This window comes from Eretmochelys imbricata, chromosome 2 (genome assembly GCF_965152235.1).
Source record: "Eretmochelys imbricata isolate rEreImb1 chromosome 2, rEreImb1.hap1, whole genome shotgun sequence".
In the NCBI taxonomy this organism is placed as follows: Eukaryota; Metazoa; Chordata; order Testudines; family Cheloniidae; genus Eretmochelys; species Eretmochelys imbricata.
Window position 1 is genome coordinate 89785913 of NC_135573.1, and position 15102 is coordinate 89801014.

The 15102-nt window shown below is 40.2% G+C and overlaps 1 protein-coding gene across 1 annotated transcript in view; it reads right to left on the bottom strand.

Annotated features, from left to right (window-relative positions):
* Nucleotides 1-15102, bottom strand: part of PIEZO2 (piezo type mechanosensitive ion channel component 2) — a 454981-nt gene that overhangs the window by 286180 nt on the left and 153699 nt on the right. The window contains exon 3 of the mRNA XM_077808692.1: nt 1268-1393. Coding sequence (XP_077664818.1) covers nt 1268-1393 — 126 coding nt within the window. The remainder of the gene's footprint in view (nt 1-1267; nt 1394-15102) is intronic.

Below are 15102 nucleotides of genomic sequence, written 5' to 3' on the forward strand. Positions count from 1 at the left end.
AGATTTTACATTTTCTCTTTCTCCTCCCACCCTCTTTGTTGCTTGCCCATGAAGATTATAAAGACTGTGGGAGCAGGAATTATTTATCTACATATATGGAAAGTCCCTAGAGCATTGTGAATGCTACCATAATGAAATTATAATAGCCATAATAATTATCAAATAGAAATAGCAAAGGAACTTATCTAATGCACTGGATCAATTATATGCATTTTATATTTTGAAAATGCTAAAATTTCTTTTGAGAACATTAAAGATCTGACAAAAGCCTAATAAATCAGCATTAAGACTGTCATTTGATGTGCACAATTGTATCTTTTCTTTAAAAAATAGTATGACTTAAGGATGAAGTGTTAGCATTAATTCTGAGTTTCCTGGGGCTTTTGTTGTTTTAAGTCAGATGCTCAGCTTTACCGGTGTCTTGTATTTAATTGTAGAACTACTGTTTATTCAAGTGATAGTAGCACATTCTGTGATAAATAAAATGGGCATTTATCAAAGGTAACTTGCCAGTTATAAATGTCAAACATAAGCATTGTAAGACAAATATAAATTGTCTATCTGGAGCTTACATTTATCTTATTTCAAGTCTTTGGATAATCAACATTTGTGCAACAGTGTTCACATTTGAATTACTGAAGAATATTTTTGGAAAGAGGAAGATACAATAGGTTACATGATTTACTTTTAATTAATATTAGCGTAAAAAGAAAATATTAAAAATGCTATTTCCTATATAATATTAGAGAAGAAGAAGAAGAAAGTAGTGTGTTTAGGGTTGTAAACTTTGAATCCAAGGTTTGGATTCAAGGTTTAAAGTTACTCAAATTAGCAAGTACAACAAAATTTCATAGGAGGCATAATATGATAGCGGTAGTCAGTCTAGATGGATTTGCATTAATATACAACAGTTTAATTTTAATGTAATGAGATATGCATTAACTACATAAAAGAGAGGCCATTCCAGGCTGTGGATAACCTTGACCAACTCTCAAAAATAAAATTCACATATAGCACAATACATAATAGATCCATTGAGAACACTACCCTGACAGCAATATAAGTATTACAAACATTTAATAATAAAACCTCCCACCTCCCTTTGGTCCATAAGGAAAAGATAGGCCTTGCAGCATGCCAAAGGTTAACAAAGTTGGGTAGAGCCTTAATGGTAAAAAAAGTCCAGCCATCAGCACCCCTCCCTTTTATACTAGCAAAGCATTCTTGCATCCTTCAAGTTAATGCCAAAGATAGAAAGGATACTCACAGTTAAAACCGGGTTCAATATTGTTTCCAGCTTCAAGGCTGTTTATTGTGATTTGGAAGATGATGTGCAGCAGCAGGAATGATAGACTGATGAAACACAAGGATTTTAATAACCTTCCTGTATGTCCTAGAAGACACAATATTGAGATGTACATAGTTGGGAGAAGTTCCAAAGAGTCAAAATAGTGTTTAAAATTATCCAAGCATAGAAATTTTGTAAAAATCTGGTAAATGGAAAAGGTTTCTAAAGCAAACCAGTTATCCACTAGTTATGAATGTTACCTTGAGGGTTTCTGTCACTCATACCACAGTATACAGCACGATTATAACAAATGTTCAAATATGGCACTTCAGTTATAAAAACCCTTGATTATAACTCATACAATATTTTCCTCAAATGTTTTTTAGAAATTATCTAGAATCTCCAGATATCAGTCTTAACTCAATGAAGAAAATTTTAAAATATTTCTATCACCTAATCATCTGACATATACACTGTAAATAAGCAAATGTTGATTAACATTACGAAAGGCAAAGAGAAAGAGCTACCAATCTGTTACTCCTTTAATTACATACAACATGGCCAGAAAGATTAGCAACTTAAAACTGCTGTGACGGTCAGAAGGAGCACAGACACTCTTTTAAAATGAACGCTTTCCTTTGTACAAACTGGGGTTGACAGACAGGCTAGCTGATCAGTCTCCTTTGGTAGCTTTTTGGAAATAATTTTCAACAGACTAGGAGACGATTTTCCCATAGGCACTTAGTTGTTGATTCTCTATGACTTGCTGGAGATCCACGTCAGACAACAAATAAAAAACGTTTGGAAGAGATTTTGAAAATGTCCTCATACGTCCCCAGCAGTGTCCTGCCTTTCCCCTCAAAAGTGAAAATTGAAAGAAAAGAGTGAATTCAGAAGAGAAGAGATGTGAATTTTGTAAATCACTGATATTTCTTCAGAAAACAACATTCTTTTTAAAATCTAAAATGTATTGCTACTAAAAAATGGTCAAGAACTATCCATTTGTCTGCCTTAACTATAATAAAAAACATAAATAAAAAGTTGCATCTCCATGGTACCTTCCACCCAAGCTTCTATAAATTTACTTTCAGATCAAATCTATGAAGTTGGTAAGTATTATTAGCCAAATTTTACACATCAAAAACCAGAGATCTTGGCCAAAGTAATACAGAAAGCCTGTGGCAGAACTGATGGGGACAAAGGCTCCTCCAATTCCCCATAACTCCCAGATTTGTGATTAAATGACTTTCTCCCTCAAGTATCCAATGGCTCATGGAAGGGAGCTGCTTCAGCAACCACGGAGACAGGAGCAGACCAAAAATAGGAGTTGTGGTGCACTATAGGTCTCTTTCAGAGAATCCCTCTTGAAATTTGATAGGGACCATGTAACTATTTACATTATAGACAAAGATACAAAGGCACTGGGATTCAGATATATAAGGCAGCACTGGGATTCAGGAGACCTGGATTCCATTCCCAGCTCTGCTCCTGACTCGTTGTGTGACCTTCAGCAAGGCACTTCACATCTCTGTACCTCTCTTTTCACCCTTTGTCCAACTTATCCATTTCAACTGTAAGCTCTGCAGGTCATGGAGTGTCTCTTATTACATACACAAAACCCACTATAACTGCACTCTGATTTCAGTTGGGGCCTCTACGCATTCCCATACTAGTACAGCTAGAACTACTAAATATAGAGAGGCCAAGTTTATAGTGGTTAGTTATATTCAGATACTACTCTCTAATATGGATACTACCAGAACAGATGCTTTAGATATGCAGTTTGATTACACAGCTGACAAAATGCCATGAATTTATTTTTGTTGATACAAATGTGGAAGGTTAATGACACTCTAAAACTTGATAATTCTATCATGGCCACACTTTTCCATTTCACTCTTGTCTCAGAATAAGGAACCATTTAAAGGCATGTCATAATGCTATCAATTTAAAATCTCTTTCAGACCCAATCACACTATTCATTATATTCCTGACAGACTGTTTAGTAGATTACCATGAAACCCTCATTTCTGATATACTTCAAGTGCTATTATAATATGACCCCATATTAATACAGGGACATCACCATTACTTAAAATGATGTTTATTTCATAAATAGCATCAGCAGTATCGTAATTTGTATTCACTGATTATGTGCATCCAAGAAATCAAGTACTACTTGCAGGAATGCTCAAATAAAGCAAATTTTAAAGTTTGCACACAGAGTTACTTGATGATAGTGAACTGAGTTCACAGACACAACTACCCACAATTGAAATGGTACATTTTTAAGGGATTAAACTTGACACAGCAGGGGATCATGGCTCCTAATTGCTCTCACCAAACTCTGGCACAAAGACAATTAAACAAGCATCTGACCACTACTTTTGCACCACATGTGCACATCCAGCTATTTTCTGCCAGTGTGTGTTATGATGACAGAAAATTACAGACTAGTCAGAGTAGCAGCCGTGTTAGTCTGTATCTGTAAAAAGAAAAGGAGTACTTGTGGCACCTTAGAGACTAACAAATTTATTAGAGCATAAGCTTTCGTGAGCTCATGAAAGCTTATGCTCTAATAAATTTGTTAGTCTCTAAGGTGCCGCAAGTACCCCTTTTCTTTTTACATACTAGTCAATGTAACGTACTTGGGAAATAATCCAAACTCCACTGAAGTCCATAGACTTCAATGAGCTTTGGATCAGGCTCTTGATCTACTTTTATAGAGGAGGGAACACCTTAACAGGATGGAGGGAAGGGTTCCTAAAACTCCTTACCACAGCAGTAGCCCAGAAGTAGTTAAATAATCTAGACAAGGACCAGACTACACTATTCACAGCTAGGACTACATGCTCACACACAAGTACTTTGCGTTAGAGCTGGGCAAAAAATTTCAAATAGTTTATTTGCCAAGAAATGTAGTTTTGGTGACCCAAAACTATTGCAAATTTGACATGAATTTCCCAAATAGCTTCAGCTAGAAATGTGTTGTTTTGTGCATCAGGCGCTAGTTGCAAAACAGCATTAGTGTCATCTCCCTAACAATGCTGAGCCCCACTTGGGATGTGGGAGATCCAGGTTCAATTCCCTGTTGATGTAGAGGGGGATTTGAACTTAGGTCCCCCACACTGCAGAAGAGTGCCTATGCCACTGGGCTATGAGATGTCTGGGAACAGGTCTCCCAAATTCTGCTGTTGAAGTTGTTCCACTTTATATAACATAGTTGCATAGTCATTGATGTGGACACTGTGGAAAAATGAGGTGAGAGACATGCGTGTAATTAAATGGCAGGCTCCATGGCCGCAACTTTTATTAAATTTTCACACAGGAGAGGAACACTACCCACCCATCACCCATACTCTACTATGCCAGGCATTTGACTAGTTCCAGTGTGGGCACCTTACCATATAACCCATAACTGGTGCCAGGGTTATAGGACTCCTTACCATACAATCCATAATTCAGGGTAGGCTACTCCTCAACCTACCCTCCAGGACTCAGGCCAATTCTCTCGATTTTAGTGTGAGTCTCGTGATATTTGGTGTTTTTCTTACATCACCAGTCTCTGGATTCATGTCACTTCATGAGAACTGAAAATTTCATTAAAAATAAAATATGTTTCTGACCCTTGTGCTTGCACAGAAATGCTTGAAAACATGAACCCCTACCACCTCAAAAAACAGGAGACAAATAAAAAGAACACAGTAAGTTTATTATGTGCTGAAATCTCATGATTTAAAGTCAGTCTTCTGATGTTTGAATGTCTAGTCTGAGACCACAAACAGTAGAATTCTTTAATCATATGGTTATTGCATGGTGTCATTACAGAGCAGAGTTAAGGGCTTTGAGGGCCCTAACTGGAGGAATCCTATACCTTACAATTGGATTTCTTTTACCTTAATTCTGATTTTCCTGGGTTTATACCACTTGGTTTCAGGATAACTACAACATCTCTGTATTGCATTTTACCCTAAATTACTGATATGCACTTTCAACTTTAGCTCCTATGTTAACAGCTTTTGTGTGGGAATCCTCAGACATTTATGTTTACCAAAGAGTATTTTAGCTGGTTACAGCAGCAATAACATGAAAATACAAGCCACTATTTATGCAATTTTTGTTAATATGTGGAAGTATATAAAATAGGTGGTATTAATATTTCACGTATAATTATCTCCTGAAATGGTTTCTAGTTAATGGCTTTATACATGTCCTATGAAATATGGGTGGGATTTTCTAAAGTGCTTGGTGTTGGCTCACTACTTCTCCCATAGAAGTCAAAAGGCATTTGGCCATTGACCTCAAATGAGAGCAAAATTAGGCCGAAGATGAATGATTTTGAAAATCCCATCTTATATTTTCATACCTAATGCACACAGATTGGGGGAGGGGGAGACACCTTTCCAGGAGGCAAAATATTTTTAGGCTACCTTCTCAATTAGATTTTTCAGATGTGAGACTTCAGTTACAAGTGAGACTCTTAGTGCCTCAATATCACATTTAACCTTATAACGAGAGCAAAATAAAGACGAAAGGTCTACCACCACAATGTTTAAATTTGGAGTTTACCTCCCCCCAAAGTTTCAGCAGTGCTAAAAACTGGAAGTTTGGTTCTGGCCAATTGCAAGTATAAAGAAAAAAATGTTGCTGAATTTTGCATGAAAATCCGTCATTTTCATGACAAGTATTAAAATTAGATACATATACATATGTACACAAAAGGTAAAATATGGAATATAAACTTTGACCCACCTACTTTATCCACCTTCTGCTTGACAGGAAAGCCATCTATTTTAGTAGGTGTAGTTAATAATACTATTGGCTACAAAGTTCTTGTCAATTCTTTTCTTGAATTCACCAATATTTTCTGCTCTGATGATCCTCTAATCTATATTCCGATGATCCTGGGAGAAGCAGGCGCTAATCAGATATCAGTTCCAAACAAAGACTAAGAGATCAATTTTTCAAGGTGCTGAACATTCTAGCCCAATCCAATAAAGCACTTATAGATGTACCTAACTTTAAGTACATAAGTAGTCCCACTGAATGGGACTATAGTCAAGCACATTTAATTTTTTTTGCTGTATTGTGCCAGAGTGTACTTTGTAGGATCAAATGCTAAGGGGGTTAAGACACCCAATTACTGCTGAAAGTCAGTGGGACTTAGGATCCTAGGTCCCTTAGGATCCTTTGAAAACCCCAGCATTATACATTACAGTTTTCTAAGTTGTCATGTAGTCTTTGTAAGAGCTGATGTAAAGAGCTGCAGAGTGGAAGCCACTTTCACTGCCCAACAACAAATTTTATTGATCTTACAAAACCTAGTAACTATGCTACATATTCTTGAGTGCCATCTACTTACCTATTAAGTGTTTACATATACACAGATATGGGAACTCTCTCGTAATAAGATTAAACATTAAACATCTCCTGCATTCCACCCCAGAGATAACTCCTAAGTAAAGTGACAACTGTATGTACAGGATAGTTTTAAACAGCTCACTGGGAACATTTAGGTACAAAGGGACCCTTGAATTGTTTGATATTTGTGTCTATCTGTATATTTTCCTTGCTCTGCAGGATTGTTTAACCAGGTTGTAATTTGCACAGTGTTTGATATCTTTTGAATAAAGATTGTGTTAATAGCACTGATACAGGGTTGGTCATCTCTAAAGTGGTGGATTACAACAAGGCAAAGGCTATGAATAAAGAAAAGGGGAACGCAATAGTTTGAAAGGATTTTATTTAGAATAAAATTTGATAGTGGTGTGCTTTCTATACTGTATATTTATACAATGGCAAATCATTAATCCACAGATTACAAAAATTAGACATTGGCACAAAACCTGAAAAAAAGATTACTTCCATTCAGTGAGCCTTAAATATGCTTCCTAAGTAGGACCCATGCAAATAAAATGCTTAAGTAATCCTGTAGTTGCCATGTTTTCTTTTTTTTGTTTTTGTTTCCCCCCTTCCAAAGAAAAATCTACTTTCTTCCTTTCTTGCAAATAGTATAGTTTTTTCTGCTACATTGTAAGCATTCCATTACACTGCAGCCTGTCTAAATTTAGATAAAGATTAATACTATACATAAAATCTATTTTAATACATTTTAAGAATTCTTTGCACTTCAACACTACTTTCTACCCAAGGAATTTGCTTCTAGTACAGCCAAGGTAGATGACAGCTCTAAGCATCACAAAAACACTAACTGGCTAACTTGCTGGGAGTCTCAGCAAGAGGCAAGAAATGAAAGAATTAATGAATGCCCCTGTCCATGCCATACTTGCATGGGACCAAGCCCCACAAAATGTACATCTACATCCAATAGCTCCAGAGCTCCAGGTTGTGTTTTAGAGAGAGGGATCCAAGGTGTGAAGGTCAAATCTACATCCTAACTTCCCCAATACCACAAGAATTTTCAGATCCAGTGCTTCCACTCCAAATTTTCCTCAAGTCTGTCAGATTTTGATCTGATTTTTTGGGATCATTTCCCTCTCTAGTGTGAGTTAAGAGCCCAATCAAGAACTCTGATTATTACTGTGCCCTAGATTAAAAAAAATGTTAACAGAAGGAATGTTAAAACTATATATAAATCCCATTTTGATCAAATTTTAAACAAAATATTATATTATAATAAAATGCTGTCTATCCCGAGCAGCATCCTTTCATAGAATCATAGACTTTAAGGTCAGAGGGGACCATTATGACCTTTAATATTACAAATTCTTGTATTTTTTGTTAGAGCTCATATGTCATTAAAAACATGTTTATCAACAAATTTTTAACTTTACCTTCTGTAAACAAATTAACTATTGTTTATTTCTATGTAAAACACAGATGCTTATCTGCCTGTATTTCTTTTCTCTGTCTCTCTCATTTTAATTAGGATACTATTGAATTTCAGCACACATAAAAATGAATAAAAATGTTAACAGGTATGTCTGATTATGTTTACAGGAATGTAAAATGGACTTGGGTAAATCTGACAGTCAAAAGAGTTGTGTAATTTAAAGTAACCTGATTTAGAAATGAAAACAGAAAAAGACCTACATAGAAAAATAAATGCCTACTTACTCTAGCTTCTTGCAAGACTTCCTGTTTTTTCTAGAAATTTTCGTGCCTAGAATACTATTAGAACTGAGCTACATCCTCTGCATCAATAGACAATGCCATCCTTCAGCCAGTTATAATCTTTGACTAGCAAGTTTACAGAGGCAAGTTACCCATTTTGTTAAAATATTTTTCCAGACAAGTCTTAGAACTTAACCACTCATTATTTTTCCAGAGGATCATTGCAGACTTTTTTAGTGTTAAACAGCTACTTCAGTTTTACAGGAAATAAAAACTATTTTATACACTAGTATATACAAATACTGTAAAAATTTTATGCCAAGATATTTAGTTATAAGAGTTTGAATTTTCTGGTGTACAGACCCTAGATGAAATGGGTATAGTGACTGTGGTTCTTCAAGTTGTCTTGTCCACATGTATTCCAATGACGTTCACATGAACCCTGTGCCCTCCAGTTCATATTATTTTGGCCAACAGTGTCCACTGGAAGCTGGGACTGCAATTTGAGTGTCCTTATACATCCAAAGGGCATAAAGGGCAGGGTGACTCCAACCGTTCCTCACTTCCTTCGCCAATTTAGAATGCAGGTATTATAGAACTCCACAGTAGCATGGAAGGGCAGGTAGCATATATGAATAATGTCTCAAAGAACCACTGTAACTGTAAGGTAGATGACAGTTGCTTGCCCATATATATAGAGAGAGAGAGAGAGAGAAAGAGAAAGAGAGAGAACTGATGTGGGCTCACAAATAATGAAAAAATTAAATGGAGGTGGGAACCAGGAGTCTAACTAATGATGACTGAAAGACATCCATGCCAAAAAAAACAGACTGGGATATTTTGTGATTAAGCAGATAGGTCCCCATACTGGCAACAAGAGGGTTAATGAGAGAACCTGTGAACCCAAACTGGCCCTCCCACACTACACCTGCAACAGATGTCAGTCGTGGAAACTGGAGTTAAAAGGAGGAGACCTGGGCCAGTTTTGGATTGCCCAGGAAGGAGAGCTGAGCTCTGTTTCTCCTGATGTGAGAGAGGGTTGCAGCCAGAGACGGGGATAGCTTGCTGTTGGATGAACTTCCTGCTAGATGGAACAACCACTGGGAGGTTGGGCTGACTGAGTACAGACTGCTTGGAGACAAGCCCTGAATAGAAATGCAGGTTCCCACTGAAGGTTTTGAGTTGTGGGGTTTTGTTCCTGATTTCTTTGAGATCTTAATATCCTGGATGCAGTAGGACTGAATTGTGCCTTGGCCAGAGGCAAGCACCAATATCTAAAACACCAGTATCTCTGACCTCAGAAGAGGCAACGACCTGCCAGCTGAGATCTGTGGTCTGATGGGCCACAAGGGGTATTGCAGAAGCAAACCTGCTCATGTGCTTTCATGATGGAGTGGACCTGTGTGTTGAACTCCAAGTAGCTGCCCAGCATATTTTGACCATGGGCACACTTCTCAAAAAAGATTCGGAGGCTGGCTGCCTGAACCCTGGTGGAGTAAGCTGTGACTCTTTCCAGAGAGTCTACATTGGCTAATTCATACCATAGTCCACTGGCTCTCAACCTTTCCAGACTATTGAACCATTTTCAGAAATCTAATTTGTTTTGTGTACCCCAAGTTTCACCTCACTTAAAAACTACTTGCTTACAAAAATCAGACATAAAAATACAAAAGTGTGACAGCCCACTATTACTGAAAAGATTGCTGACTTACTCATTTTTATCATATCAAATAAACAATTTGAAATATAAATATTGTACTTACATTTCAGTGTATAGTACATAGAGCAGCATAAACAAATCAATGTCTGTAAGAAATTTTAGTTTGTACTGACTTCACTAATCCTTTTAGGTCATCCTCCACTACAGGGGCAATCATCCCAGGTTAGCTAGATTCCTGTTTGACCTTATTAGAGTCTTTCCCCCAGTCAAATAACTTATGCCCTTAGGCAAACATCTAGATGAGTTGATGTACCCCCTGGAAGACCTTTACGTACCCCCAGGGGTACACATACCCTAGCTGAGAACCACTGCCATAGTCCAATGCAACTATAAATCCAATTAGAAAGCCTTAGGTTCAAATGTGTTGACCTCTCAACCTTTCTGCATAAGATGTAAATAACTTATCAGATATTCTGAACTATGTAGTCCTGTCTAGATAGAATGCCAGAACCCTGTACATTTACAGTGTAGCTTAGCTTCCCCTTTATTAGGGTATGGCTCAGGGAAGAAAATAGGGATCTCACCCATCTGAGTAAGATGGAAATCAAAAACTGTTTTGGGCAGAAAACTTGGAATGAGTTCTGAAAGTTACCCTGTCTTTTTAGGATATAAGGCTGTCCTGTCACAAGGGCCTAAATCTTTTCCACCTGTCTAGCAGATAGTATTGCTACCAAAACTGCTGTTTTATTGGACATGTGAAAAAAGGATCAAGTAGCTAGAGACTCCAAGAGTGGTCCCATTGATACCATTAGAACAATGTTTAGACTCCAAGAGGGCATAAGTCATTTGACTGGGAGGTAGACTCTAATAAGGCCAAACAGGAATCTAGCTAACCTGGGATGATTGCCCCTGCATTGGAGGATGATTAACTGAAATGGCTGCTAAGTGGATCCAGCAGATATGTCTGTGCTGCAAAGTAAGACCTGCAGCAATAAGTCTCAGAACCCAGGTCAACTGACTTGGCTCACGCTATGGCTCACATAATGCACATGTTCAAGCAAAGGCTGGAACTAAGGTTCTAAAACCCACGTGGGTGTGTGTGGGGGGATAGGTCTCAGAGCCTGAGCTGCAACCCGAGCCTGAATGTCTATACTGCTATTTGTAGCCCCATAGTATGAGCCCTATTAAGCCAAGTCAGTTGGCCAGTGCACTGAGACTTGCTGCTACAGGCCTTTTTTTTTTTTTTTTTTGGGGGGGGGGGGAGGGGCAGGGGTTAAGCATTGACATACCCTTAGACAAATCAGGCCAATTCACGTGTCTTTAACGATAACTGGTTATCGAGTACATCTGGGATCCGTGAAGTATGTCTCGGTGCAGATTGACTTGGATAGTAAACCTTTTCCATTTAGCCGTGTACATAGCTCTGGTCGTGTACTTTCTGCTATTAATACGGATAACTTCTCTCTAGCACTGACAGCCATACAGCATCCATGCCGTAGGGTGCAGGGAAGTTGGATCTGGATAGAGAATTTGGCCTTCTTTCTGTGATTCAGATACAGCTGAAGAAGCAGCTGGATTGGGGCTGAACTAAGAGGTTCATCAGATCTGAAATGCAAAACCGCCTTGGCCAGGCTAGCAACAGCCCTGTCATCTTTGCTGAGTTCTGAGTGTTCTGATGAGAGTAATTAGGATTAGAGTAATTGGAGAATAAGCATACATGAGACCTGGAGACCAGGAATACATCTGTTAGAGAACCTGGGTCTTGACCTCCTCTGGACAAGAAGTTTTGACATTTCTTATTGTTCAACGTTGCAAAGAAATCTATAGAGTATTGACCGCAACTGGCGAATATTCCTTGAATGATGTCATGCTTTATTGACTATAATATATTCATGTGCAGTTAGATAACTGGTCCACTGTCCCCTTAAGAGAGGCACAGGCAATGACTCCTATATGCTGGCTTTCTCTGTGTCTTTGTGCTGAGCTAGGGTGCTCAGAGCCAAGTATGTACTTGAAAATCTTGTAAATAAAACCTGTTTAGTTTACCCTATCCTGGGTAGATCTCCATTCCTGTGACCACTATAAATGAAGACAATGCACAGTGACCTACTCCCAGGGGAATTCTGAGCCAAAAATTTAAAAATTCTGCACACAATATTTTAAAATTCTGCAAGTTTTATTGGTCAATAAATAAATGCAGAGGCTCCAGCATGGCAGTGGGGAGCACAGGCCACAGGCTGCACAAAGGTAGGAGCTCACCCTGCAGCCCCCCTACCCCGGGACACACACTCAGTGGTGAGGTTGCACCTGACCCTGACACGGCACAAGGCCTGCCCCAGAAACACCCGGGGCCCTGCCTCTCTGCTCCAGGCACATCAGGTGTAGGGCAGGCAGGCTCAAAGTGTGCAGGGGTCAATGAGGGTATCCAGGTGTGGGGTGAGAGGATTCTGTGTGGGACAATCTGGGTGCAGGCAGCTCAGTCGGGGGCGGGGGGGGGGAGTCTAGGTATGTGGGGATCTGGATGCTCAGAAGCTCCTTGGTGGGGGCTCCAAGCGCAGCAGCAATGGGACTCTGCAGGGGTTTCCAGGTGAAGGTGGCTGGGGCTCAGCAGAGGGGTCAGGGTGCTGGGAGAGGGGGGCTTGGTGGGTGGAGGTCTGGATGCAGCTAGTTGGGAGTCAGCAGCCTAGGGGTCTGGATGTGGGAGCTCAGGGGGGTGCAGGGGGTGACGCTCATCAGTGTGGGGGGGTTGAGTGCAGGGAGCTCAATAGGAGGTGATCTGGGCGCAGGGGTGCAGGTCCGGAGGCAGGGTGTCTGGGTGCAGTGGGCTCCAGATCATAGAACCATAGACTATCAGGGTTGGAAGGGACCTCAGGAGGTCATCTAGTTCAACTCCCTGCTCAAAGCAGGACAAATCCCCAATTTTTGCCCAGATCCCTAAATGGCCCCCTCAAGGATTGAACTCAAAACCCTAGGTTTAGCAGGCCAATGCTCAAACCACTGAGCTATCCCTCCCCCACAATGCAAGGGTTGAGGTTCAATGGAGTGGGGTTCGGGTATGGAGGCCTGGGGGGGGGGTTTCTGGGTGTACGGAGTGAGGCTCGGAGGGGGTGTCTGGGTACGGGAGGCGCAGATACATGGGGTTGGATGGATGGGGGAGCAGCTTCCTGTAAAGTTACCCCTCCCCCAGCAGTTGAGGAGCAATGGGGGCAGGAAGCAAAGGAGGATGCTGAGCTTCCTGCAGCTGGGTGAGGGTCTGACACAGCCCCAGCCACTCCTTGCAGGGGAGGAGGAAGTCCCGTCCTCTCCTGCCTCCAGCCCAGCCGGGACTAGCTGCTGATCCTGACTCAGGCTGGGAGAAAAAGACAAAATCAGGGACCTACTGAAACAATTGATGAGTGGAAGCCTACAACTTATAATAAAATAATGTGATTTTACAGATGGGGATGACATGTGGAAGGATACAAACTCAAAAGTAATAAAAGAAAAATTACAAACAAAGGACAGTTTAAATTAGGAAAAAAACCATTAAAGTAGCTAGAAGGATGAGAGACACGTAAAGAGCAAATGGAAGTCCTCACTAACACCACTCACGATATGTAAGTGATAAAACAGGGAGGTGCGACCAGCAATCAGACATCCACACATACTAAGCGTGGACAAATGGGTCCTGAGTGCAACAGCAGAGCACCAGCCTCATGCAGTGTTACAAGAGAAGCATGTGGCAAAGGCAGAGACACAGAAGGTTTGCAACAGATGTGGACTGCATCATTCAAAGCAAGAGGAAAACTTAGCACTAGGGAAGATATGCATGAAGTGCCACAAAGCAAACCATTTTCCACAGACATGTCACAAAGGCAAAACAGAAAAGTGCAGTGCCTACAGTGTATGCAATTTGAGAATATCTCCAAGGAGAGGAGTTTCACAAAGACACAGTGTTATCTTTGGCTACAGTACAGAATAAGAGAGCTCTCCTGTTGATATAATAAAACCACCTCAACAAGCAGTAGTAGTTATGTCAGGGGGAGAAGCTGTCCCACTGACATAGAGCTGTGCACACTACCACTTATGCAGCAAAACTTATGTTGCTCAAGGGTGTGTTTTTTCACATCCCTGAGCAAGATACATTTTGCTGACATAAGTGATAGTGTAGATGTGGCCTAAGATATGTTGACCACTGGTGATTTCTTCAGCAGGCAATTTTCAAGCTACCAGCCAGTACATACTGTAGATGTGGTAGCTTGTGAGGTACCAGATCTTGTGACTGATACACAAGTTCCACTAACACACAACTTCCTGACAAAGAGGGGTGAATCTCACTCCTCCCTGTTTGTTTATATGAAACCTTGCTGTGGCATTGTCTGTCAATATCTAGACAATAGATAGAAGTAGGAGTGCTGCACAAGTGTGACAACTTGGTCTCAACTCCAGATGTTTATGTGCAATCAGGCCTCTTGAGGAGTCCAGAGACCTTGACTCTCAGTGGTTCCTATGAACCCCCTATCCCATACTGGAGACATCACTGTCAGAGAGTCTTGCATGGTAATGTTGGAGAGAAGGGCATGCCTCTGAAAACTCCCTCAGGATCCTTCCACCAATTTAAATGTTATTGAGACACCTACACTTTGTCTAGATGATAACTGACTAGCTGATATATTGATTTTAAATCACCCTTGCACGCAATGGTGCAGTGTGGCATGCCAAGTTATATAGGTGCAGGAAACCATGTGTTCTAGAAGCCTGAAGCAAGTTCTCACTGACCTTAAGGATGTGCCTGCAGTTGATTGATTTAAATAAACTATGTTGTTGAAGCTCTCCTGGGCAAGGTAGGCCTTTGTTAATGTTACATCCAATACTGCTTCTGTACGGGGAGACTTTGGCAAACCAGTAAAGTGCCTCAAACCACTGTGGCTTATTGCTAAAAGCAGCCAAGTCAGCTTAACCAAGGTGGGGGGAGTGGGTTTGGGTGCCACAGAAAGGGCAGCTTGACCCCCCATCCTTCCTGATAAGAATTGTGTGGAAGTTGCTGATACATGCATCCATGCATCTAAGCCCTGGTCTACACTAGGAGTTGAGGTCAAAT